We start from the raw sequence: 11,686 nt of genomic DNA on the forward strand, positions 1-11,686 counted from the left end.
CAAAGCAAAAGATGCAACATTGTGCAGTGGGGTTTTTTCTTCGCTAGTTTTCGGGTTCCAAGTACTCATACTTGTATAAAACAAATTTCTTATGAAAAAATGATCTGACATCATGCACTGACTCCACATACAACTCAATAATTCAATTCACACCCTCAGCAAACAAACACATACTCGAAGAAAAAAGTTTCTTTTATTTCCTGTATACGATAACCCTACTGGCAAGAAACCAACATGTACTGTTTTTCTCATATATAATAGCCATTACCCGATTAGCAATCACTGTAGAGTACAAGTATAATCACACAGAATAAGTACATGTAAAGGACACACACACCACCCAATCAATCACACACAGCAGATTCATTTAAATAATGCTTTACTTAATCAGCACTATTCAAACACTCACACACAGGCCTTTCGCGTTAGCTAGAGCATCAGGATAGCTATGAAAATCACTCGCAACCCTTTCAACTTCGCATGGTTATCTGTATCATGTACATTTTGTCCCTTCGCAATGAAACAAGCAATCTTTCAACAACAATACAAAGAACATAAACAAAAAAACATGATTGCATACAAAGGATGGCGGACACTCCTCTATGCCTTTCAAAGGATAGGAACGTACTACAGAAAACACCGGGAATGGCTCTTCTAGCACTGGCTTATATTGTAAATCAACAATTTCATACATACTAGAACTATAAAGAAAACTAAGCAGACATTTTTCTAGGTCCCTCATTTAAAATATCATTGTCTCATGTTACATAAACTGCAACAAAAATCTAAAGGTGGTCGTCTACATTTTTGCTTTTTTTCAATAATCTTATGGTTAGATTTCGCTAAAAAGTTATGTCAGATGATGAATGAACCATGGGGAAAAAAGTTATAGAAAAAAAAATATATGTAAAAAAGATTTTATTTTTGGGTAGCGTGACTCACGCTTCCAATATTTTGTTTTCTGTTTGCTGAGAACATGCGCTTTGCCTAAAAATACTGACCAATCAAATTCATGTCACTATGCTTATAGCCACGCCCAAACAAGTGCAGCAACAGTTTGACACTGGAGCGCTGTCCACGCTTTTTTTTTTTGAACGCACGAAATGCACGGGATTTGAGAGGAGTTTTGCGCTTGGCATTTTCCAAATAAGGATATCCTACTATGAGTACTACGCTGGAATACTACAATGAATTTTCAAACGGCTACACTGGCTTCGTCTTTCCTGATCGAAAGGGGGTGTATTGTTGATATTTGTAGATAATAGACTCTGCATTTTAATGGTCAAATGGCGATTTCGGTATAAAAATGTAGACAAGGACCTTTAAGTAATAGACTGTGCAGATAACACTTTTTTTCTCGCTAATCCTTTCTCACCCTCAAGTGTCTTAGAAGTAATATAAATACCCTTCAAAATTCTTCCATGCACACCTTTCTGTTGTAAAACAACAATCGAAAAACAACCAAGCAATCAATCAATCAATCAAACAGAACACTGATAGTCTCATACATAATAACGAAAGAATCAGTTGCAGTCAAAGAAAAATACTCCAAATAGGCTTGTCAATGAAAAAAAGAAATCCGAAACAGATAAGACTGCTGGCATTTTAAAATCAAGAATCAAATTGTGATTCTTGATTTTGACAGGCAGTTTGATACAGTACCAATGTGCATAATAATCAGTCAAAGTTATTAAATCCCACACCAGCCCAGCAGTTATAATTGCATTGACCTAATTAGTATAGAAAATATTGCATCAGTAGGTGTAATCTATTCAAATGATATCACCTATGATTCAAACAACCCTTTTCAGTATTGCTTCAATCAACATATCCAATCAAAAATGTGTACAAATGTGTAATTCATGCTCATCTGTTTGTATTTATGTTAATTAACACTGGCAAACAGCGATTGTTTGTTTGTTTGTTTGCTTAACGCCCAGCCGACCATGAAGGGCCATATCAGGGCGGAAACAGCGATTGCATATAGTCCACCCTTCGTTGTTTAATTTTTAGCAAAAAGGAGTATATTTGTTACACACTTTGCAGAACAGCTGTTTATATAATATGATTATACCCTTTAAAAAGATCATCACACTCTATGTGCTGTCTTCATGATCTAAGTGTATGAACTAGTTGCAAAGGTATTTCAATAAAAGTCAGAGAAAAATGGACACTTAAATCATATCTCTTGTTCTATTTCTCCAATAGTTTTCCTGTGCATAGATTTCATACACTGATGACAGACCGTAAACAACAAAAGATCACAGGGTTGTCGTTTGGCACTGGCAGTCAGCAAAACGCAAATAATTCTTTACGAAAACTTTGCGATCCTTTCCGCAGATTTATCGAACTTTTATGAAGATGGAGCAAAAGTAATGCCAAGGAATGCCTTAAACTTTCGAAAATTGCCAAAAATTGTATGACCATTTTGGCAGATTTGCCAACGAAAAAAATCCTGGCCACATCCCAGAATCAAAACAGTTTCCACTGCACACAACAAGCAAAAATACCAGCCTACTATAATGAGAAATGTGTGTATCAAAAGACTATCAATGCAAACAGTACAACTGACTGATTATTCAGCATACATTGAGAATGCACTTTTTTGCCACCGACACAGAGAAAATTAGGTTAAGAGGTAAAATTAAAAGGGGAAGATGATTGCTTAAATACTGTTTCTTCCTGAGCAACTGACACACACAATTGTAATACTACATGTACAGTGCCTTATCCATATTCCAAACCAGCATTTCACAAGTCACTCTGTTATATATGCTGTCACACCAATTCTTACACTGAGTGATTACACAGTGATTACACAGATACAATCTGTCAAAACAAATATCAACCGGTATGTTTTTTTTATGACAGCTTACCAATTCATCTGCAGAATTTTGTGATTCTGATGGTAAAATACTAGACATTGCTGATTCATGGCTTACACTGTTTTCATAACACATACATGTACTACATTTCATGGGAATAGTCTAAGCTGCAATGCTTTACACCAGGCCACAGTTTAAACATTTTAGTATGATACACTGTACTCTACTGTAAACTGGCACACATTTTGAATAGTACTAGCTTCATCAATTTATTAATGCAGACACCTACAATCAATAAAATTACAGTAGCAACTCCGAACAAAAACAATGACAACTAAAGAAGAAAGTGAACACTGACAAAAAACAACAGAAGAATGCAAGACAGAGAGGCAGGCAGACAAAAGAAAAACAAAAAGAAAGAAAATACACAGAAAGAAAAACAGAAAAAAAACCAGAGACCCCATATTTCAGGCTATAATTTCACACTCTCTCAATTACCTAAAATGAATCTGGACCGTGTCACACTTTCAAAACTATAAAAAAAAAGGCCCCCAGATATATAGAAATAGGCTCACAACCTCACGTCTTAAAATACTAACATGATCACAGGTAGTAATTAACATTATCACTGCACAAGTATCACTCTGAAAAGGACCTGCCTGAAAGTACATTGCCAGTGAAGCAACAATAACAACAAAATCAAACGAATAAAAGCCCCTTCTCAACTGAAGCCGATATCAAATGTTACAAGCACAACAGCACTGATAAATGATATACATCCAATTTGTAGAACTACTGATTCATTTCTCTATATACTCTCATACCAAAGCACAAACTTAACAAATAACACCAAAATACTAAAACCGCTCCTATTTTACAATGAAGCATGAGCAAACTTTCTATAAAATACCATTATTATTATTATCCTTATATGAAGTCTTATATCGCGCGCGTATCTCCAGACTCAGACTCAAGGCGCAGGGATCTATTTATGCCATGTGAGATGGAATTTTTTACACAATACATCACGCATTCACATCGACCAGCAGATCGCAGCCATTTCGACGCATATCCTACTTTTCACGGCCTATTATTCCAAGTCACACGGGTATTTTGGTGGACATTTTTTAATCTATACCTATACAATTTTGCCAGGAAAGACCCTTTTGTCTATCGTGGGATCTTTAACGTGCACACCCCAATGTAGTGTACACGAAGGGACCTCGGTTTTTCGTCTCATCCGAAAGACTAGCACTTGAACCCACCACCTAGGTTAGGAAAGGGGGGAGAAAATTGCTAACGCCCTGACCCAGGGTCGAACTCGCAACCTCTCGCTTCCGAGCGCAAGTGCGTTTCCACTCGGCCACCCAGTCCATGTGCAAACATACAAAGCATTGTCCATGTAATTTTCCCAAACTAAGCAGCAATATCACACAAGAACATTCATTGCTTTTGAAGTCATATAACACTGAGGCATTTGCTTCTTTTTTTTCTTCTTTGTTTCTTTCTTGGTTTTTATGATTTTTATAATTAGTGCTATCAGTTTTTTCTTGCAGACTGAAATTATTTCAGAATTTAATCAACCCAGGTTATTACATCTGTAACACTTAGCACCATGTGATATACAAAACATAAACTAATGATGCTGAATTAGAAAAATGTCAATAGGTAAAAAGTATACTGGCCACTTTTTCAATTTCTTTTTTCAGTGTCTACAAGGAGTCTGTACTGTTGGAAATGTCTCAACCAAGTTATGCTTGTCATGACTGCAAATAGCTAAATCAGTCAGTGAATGTTTCAACAAAATAAAACCACATGAAATTTCAGTTTTAGAACCAGTCTGTAGGATTTTTAGTGATTACAGATGCCTTTGGTTCAATGCATATAATGTGATGAAAAATATGTTGATTGTAAAGGTCTAATAAAATTGTAAGAATGATTAAGAGACACATAAACACAGAGAGAGAACTCAGAACTTTATTATAAAAGGATAAAGGTTTCAGAGAGAGAGAGAGAGAGAGAGAGAGAGAGAGAGAGAGAGAGAGAGAGAGAGAGAGAGAGAGAGAGAGAGAATATAATTGATCATAATATACGCTATGACACAGAATGGTACTTGATAACATCTCATTTACATAACACACCCTAATTCAGCTGCTTAAAAACAGTAAAGTACAGAATCAACTGTGCCAGTGCTGGCACTGACATTAATTCTAACACTTTCCATATGCAAACATAACGCAATGTTCTTGTATGCAGACAAAACAACTTGGCAGCATGTCGGATAAGGGGTTAATAACTCATCAACCCTGGCCTACACAACTGCCACGTTTTTTTCCTTGTGGCTCTACGAAAGTCCATATCTTCTTTGCAAGCTTCTGTGGTTTTACATTCCTAGTGCAGACATATTTGAAGACTGAAAGTCTTCACGGTTGATCTTAAAAAAATATGGACATATTCAAATAAACTACACACAAGTTTAAAACTTATTTGCAAACTAAACCTTTGAAGTGATCGAACTATCTATGGCACATTATATCCAGAGAATAACTGAAGCAGAAATTGTGTTCACTGTGGAACTGAAACTGTGTTGGTCCATGCAACATTCTGTACGAGGGCAGCAGAGGAGAGAAGGGGAAATGAAGGTGTTTCCAAAATAGAGAAGTAATAGTGCCTACAAAATACAGGGGTGGGACTCTAATGGTGAAAAAAGAGGAAAAAGACTCTTTTTTCTAGGGGGGTTCGGGGGCATGCTCCCCCGCATTTTTTTTTTTAAATGGTACATTAAAATCTGCGCAATCTGGTGCATTCGGAGACTAAAATTCAACTCGTTTGGATCAGGTAAAAAAGACATTCTCCTCACTCCCCCCCCCCCCAAAAAAAAACCCACTTTCACCACAACAATGGTAACATTGTAATGGTGCATACTAACGTAATGAACCATGTATCCATAATCCAATACTGGCAATAGTATGATCCAAGTGATGCCTCAATGCATTGAAGCTCAAAATGACTATTAGTTATCAGGAATTTTCAGTTAGCACAATTTAACTCTCAAGCCTCCAGTGTTATGTTCCATCTTCACTTCTCTCCATATCATTCAGTCAACAAGTTATAGATACTGTGATGAAATGGGACGCGGAAAAATAGATTACTCCAGCGGAATTCGTAAGTTGTGTCAGCGGAAATCCGCGGATTCGCGGAAAAGTCCCATCCCTGAAAATACTACAATATGTTCTGCATTAAATTCCGATTTCTTATTTTTGATCACCTGTATTTAAGAAAAATTCTATTCAAAAGGGTAATAAAGCACACTTGTTCCCAAAAGCTGTGTGTAAGGAAGCCACTTTCAATTTCATGTGCAAGAGATAACTTTTTAACTAAAAATCCTCCAAATTGATCAAACCGCAACCATATCTTTCAGTTTCACTTAAAGCACAAAATTGTGAGGTTTAAATTAGCACCCATACATCACAACAAAGTCGTACAGCATTTCAGTTTCTTTACTTTTACTATTTTTTCCAATTTCAGTCTTCATTCACTTCCAATCAAATTTTCTGAAGCTATCAAAGCCATCAATTTAAAAAAAAGAGGGATGGAAAAAGAATACTTATTACAGCTGTTGCAGCCTGCAAACAAACATGCAAACGCACACACTCCTGGGGAAAAAAATATGCACATTCGACATGAACTGGACAAAACACAATCACAGGCTCGGCTTGATGTGCGGCTCTGGGCTTTTTGGCAGAGAGTAAACGCGGTCGAATGCCTCCACCTCCTTCTCCTGCGCCTTCGTGGAGTCTGGAATTTGGGAATCAGGATGCAGCTTGGGGTATTTCTCTGGGTGGCTGTGGAGCTCTTGCTCCACGAACTCCACGTGGTGTTTGTGTTTCTGGTCTGCTGGGGTTAGGTAGCTGCAAAGCCAGAAACCAAGGGGTTGTGTGTTAGGGTACGGAGGGTACAACATCAAACTACTTACTTGACTTATTCCTGTAGACTCCCTGTGGAGCATAGGGCCGCAAAACTACTACTTACTACTGTGCTACTTTTTCTGCACAGCGTCTGTGCTTCTGCTCTTCTGGTGTGAAGTAACTGGAAGCAAAATAAGAGCAACACTTTTGTGCAATCTAAACAACTGCTTGATATGCTGACCCGAGACGAAATGGAGAAAGGTACATTTAAAGAAGGCGCCGTGCTGGGGTGATGTTTTGGGAACTCCCAAGTACAATCATGTGAAACATGATTGTGCTTTTCTGTGTACGGCTGTTATTTTCCCGCCATTTAGAAAGTCAAAATCTGTTTTTGTGGCTCCGTGCTGGGTATTTTCTTGTTTTCTGTATCCCATCAAACTCTGACATGGATGACAGGATCTTTTCCATGCGTACCTGGTCTTGTGCTTGCATGTAGGCACAAAAGGGAATAAGGCACTAGCTGGTCCGTACGTAAGTGGACCTGAGAGATCAGACCCTTATCCCACAAGGCGCAGCAGGGCTTTGAACCTCGAACCTTCCACATGAAACAGGCCGATGTCCTTACCACTAAGCTATTACGCCTGTCGAATATTATCCTAAAAAGTAAATAAATACATGGAAGAATCTTGGTGCACTCACTGATAGTTGAGGAAGCGTGTGCCTTGCACGAGCTGGGCGGCTTCGTTGGTCATGTGACAGGACATGAGGAGCAAGTTACGTGGCTGCACCTTCCAGGCAAACCTCATGAAGCACAGTGAGTACAGCGCCAGAGCTGTACAAGATAGTGTTAGAGACATATTTACACTAGTAATATTTTACTAGTTCAAATATATGAAAGTAAAAGAAAATATAGCAGTACCTGCAATGTGATTGTGACTTGTGAGGCCCCGGCTCCTCCAATAAAGGACACTTTCTATTGTCTTACATCTTGACCAAAATATACCTGTCATACAAGGCCACCTGCAATTTAGGGACACGTTTGACTGGTCCCAAAGGCTGGTCCTTACTTTGCTTAACACATTTTCCAATGGTATGCCATAAAGCCATCAACATCACAGTCAGTAGAACGTAATATGTTTGCTTATTAGAAAAAGAAAACTCACCTCAAATTGAAAACAACAGTAGTAAAAAGTGCAACAAGCTACAAGTAAACATGCAATAAATAGAAATTAGTCTCAAAAAGTCAACATCAATGAATACATCACATAGGTTATGCATTATATTTATACTTGTAGTACCATGATGTGTTTTGCTTACCTGCTGTCATATTTCCGCTGATAATTTCTGGGTCTTTCTTCAAGTCTCCCAAGGCAGCAAGCGGCAAACCCCAGTTGGCAACTAGCAAGGACAAAATTTGTATACATACAATTACAACATGTAAAAACAGCTTCATACTGAATTTAATTACAGGGATGTTGTTTGGTGTTGGCAGTCGCCAAGTTTTGTTAAATTACTGAAAAATGTGCCATCATATATTTTGGCAGAACTTTTTTTCACTTTGGGAAAAAGTGATGACAAGGACCTCATGTCTAAGACTTCCGCAATTTCTATGGCCATCCCTGAAGCACCTTTACTGAAGAATGATCAAGGAACATCAAAAGATTACCAAGTTACATTCTGCTTTTGATAGTGTTTCAGTTTGCATCCATCTGTATTTGAATAGTGATATTCACTGTTGTTGTTACTGTTTGTGTGCTGCTGCTGTACTGTTTGTGACTAGCTCACCTAGCTTCTTTCAAAGTGAAAACTATACATTGCATTTATAATAATGAAGTTTACAATTACAGGTGACAAGAATCATACAATATGGTAAATTATATTATAGTGCAAGGTTAATATGGTTGATGGAGACATGTATACATTACATACTGGGTGGGGTTACAAATTAAAATACAAACTCCGCAAGACTATAAATTTATACCAGAAATGACAAAATTCTTACCAGGCCCCCAAAAGTGCTGCAAAATAAAAAGAACTGATGATGTTAAAGCACCAAGCATCAATTACATTCAATAACAAGTCGCGTAAGGCGAAAATACAATATTTAGTCAAGTAGCTGTCGAACTCACAGAATGAAACTGAACGCAATGCCATTTTTCAGCAAGACCGTATACTCGTAGCATCGTCAGTCCACCGCTCATGGCAAAGGCAGTGAAATTGACAAGAAGAGCGGGGTAGTAGTTGCGCTAAGAAGGATAGCACGCGTTTCTGTACCTCTCTTTGTTTTAACTTTCTGAGCATGTTTTTAATCCAAACATATCATATCTATATGTTTTTGGAATCAGGAACCGACAAGGAATAAGATGAAAGTGTTTTTAAATTGATTTGGACAATTTAATTTTGATAATAATTTTTATATATTTAATTTTCAGAGCTTGTTTTTAATCCGAATATAACATATTTATATGTTTTTGGAATCAGCAAATGATGGAGAATAAGATAAACGTAAATTTGGATCGTTTTATAAATTTTTATTTTTTTTTACAATTTTCAGATTTTTAATGACCAAAGTCATTAATTAATTTTTAAGCCACCAAGCTGAAATGCAATACCGAACCCCGGGCTTCGTCGAAGATTACTTGACCAAAATTTCAACCAATTTGGTTGAAAAATGAGGGCGTGACAGTGCCGCCTCAACTTTCACGAAAAGCCGGATATGACGTCATCAAAGACATTTATCAAAAAAATGAAAAAAACGTTCGGGGATTTCATACCCAGGAACTCTCATGTCAAATTTCATAAAGATCGGTCCAGTAGTTTAGTCTGAATCGCTCTACATACACACACACACACACGCACAGACACACATACACCACGACCCTCGTTTCGATTCCCCCTCGATGTTAAAATATTTAGTCAAAACTTGACTAAATATAAAAAGCAGTTGGTACACGTATGCACACACACACTCACACACGCACTGATACTGACACAGGCACACTCACAGTGACTCACACACATAAATATATATGTGGTCTGGCTTTCACTTGCGCTATATATATTATGCAAACTATATTGGTTTTCTTGCTGTGCATCATACAGCATACAAATCTGCAAGGTGCGTTTTATCCTCTACACTGCTGACAAAAAAATATGATAATGAACATTATATTTAATTTAAAGTGCATAGAATCAGAAAATATCACAAGCGTTTGAAGTAAACTCCAAGTCTAAAGCTACGCTATAATGCATGTTTGATTTTGAAGTTCTGATAAATTCATACTCACAGTGCTGTTACGGAAGGTTCATGTTGCGACACAAAGGGAATTTGAACCACCATGACCAACCGGTGTGCAGCAAATATATATATATATGAAAAAGAGACATCAAAGCAAGCAATGAAATGAACTCATGATGTTCTTTCACTTTCACTTAGCACACATAAAAGTACAACACATTATTGCCCCCTCTGCTTCTTTACCTCTGTAAACTTGTAGGGCTAGTTATTTTTCTATAAACACCCACCAACGAAACAAATAACTAGCCAGCAACAGCCTGAATCCTCGATAGCTCATGGGTTGAGAAGCAGTTCTTTGTGGGAACTACTTTTGCGACTCAAAAGTTCCGAACGCTCTAATACATGTGTACGAAATATTTACATCTCTGAAGCAAACAATACAAACATACCGCATTTAAACTAGCAACTACAGGCTTGAACACATGAATCTCCATATAAAATCCATGAGTTTGGTTATTTTCTGACTCGAAATCTAAACGATCACCGCAAGCAAATTCCAAGGCAAGTAACTCTCATACTTTGTCTCGCGACAAGAGTAGTTCCCCTTTCAAATTTCTTTTCACACAGCCGCTTCTACAAAAGACTGCAATCTGACAGTTTTCAACAATATTTCATTTTATAAACAGATCAACCAAATGCACACATATTATTCCCATTAATTTAAAGAACATAAAGCGGTTTCATACAGTGATACACTGTTTTGCCCCAGAAAACCAAACTTCCTACAGTATTTAACGTTGGAACACGGGTGCAAAAGTTCGTCTGCTATAATCCCATTTAACGAAAGAATATTTCCTTTGCGATACCAAAACATGAACAGAACACACAATATCTGCCTTTACCACCACAGCAGAATAACATTACAACATAACTGTGTACTTGATTTTAGTCTGAAACAGGAAAACTGACATGAAGTGAATAACAAAAGAATTGAATGATTGTCACGGAACATACTATACAACCGCACATTAATCAATCGCCAGCGCAGCTGAAGCTAGCTGAACCTCGCATTTTTCATGATCTGATAACTTCGACCATTATTTTTAATATTCACTGAGACTCAGGGCATGTAACCTCTACATATATATGGGTCATTCTCAGAAATGGTGGTCCAAAGTGTTACATGTATACAAAGTAAAAAATAAAGTGTCAAGAAATACAAAATAATTGTTTTTACTATGAATTCTATTGTTTGCTATACATAATAATGCAAAAATTTGACAAAAAGAGTAATTGGTTGCTGAATAAGAGACGTTTTAAAGTGTTGTATTTACGTGATGAATGTTGTAACATGGAAACCAAATTCCAACTTTAAACCACCTAAGCCTTCAATCCTTTGTGCATTTTTTATCAGTTCTGCAGTATTTTTGTGTTCTACCCAACACATTCTAGTTATGAAATTGAAAGGTAAGGACTTCAACTAATATTGGTAAAAAAATGACATTTGGAACAAAACTAAGGTGAATGTCGCAACACAGAAACGAAATGCTTGAACCACTTTCGGTTCCTGTGCGACAGACATGAATCTGCACTGTTTGGCCTTTCCTGCCGGCAAAACCCGTCTGACCCAAAATAACTACACAAAACACAATTCGTCAAAGTTTGCTGTATTTGTTGAAAGTTCCTGTTGCCTTCAGATTACCCATTTTAAGTAC

General features: G+C 37.2%; 1 protein-coding gene across 1 annotated transcript; it reads right to left on the bottom strand.

The window, feature by feature from the left end:
• Positions 1-174: 174 nt before the first annotated feature.
• LOC138960893 (uncharacterized) lies at positions 175-10,073 on the bottom strand. Its single transcript, XM_070332529.1, has 5 exons — positions 10,032-10,073; positions 8,736-8,751; positions 8,051-8,131; positions 7,433-7,565; positions 175-6,736 (listed from the first exon to the last, which is right to left on the bottom strand). Exons 1-5 carry the CDS (start codon positions 10,071-10,073, stop codon positions 6,529-6,531), a joined length of 480 nt encoding a protein of 159 aa, XP_070188630.1. The 3' UTR covers positions 175-6,528.
• Positions 10,074-11,686: the final 1,613 nt, after the last annotated feature.

This window comes from Littorina saxatilis, linkage group LG3, assembly GCF_037325665.1.
Source record: "Littorina saxatilis isolate snail1 linkage group LG3, US_GU_Lsax_2.0, whole genome shotgun sequence".
NCBI classification, from domain to species: Eukaryota; Metazoa; Mollusca; class Gastropoda; order Littorinimorpha; family Littorinidae; genus Littorina; species Littorina saxatilis.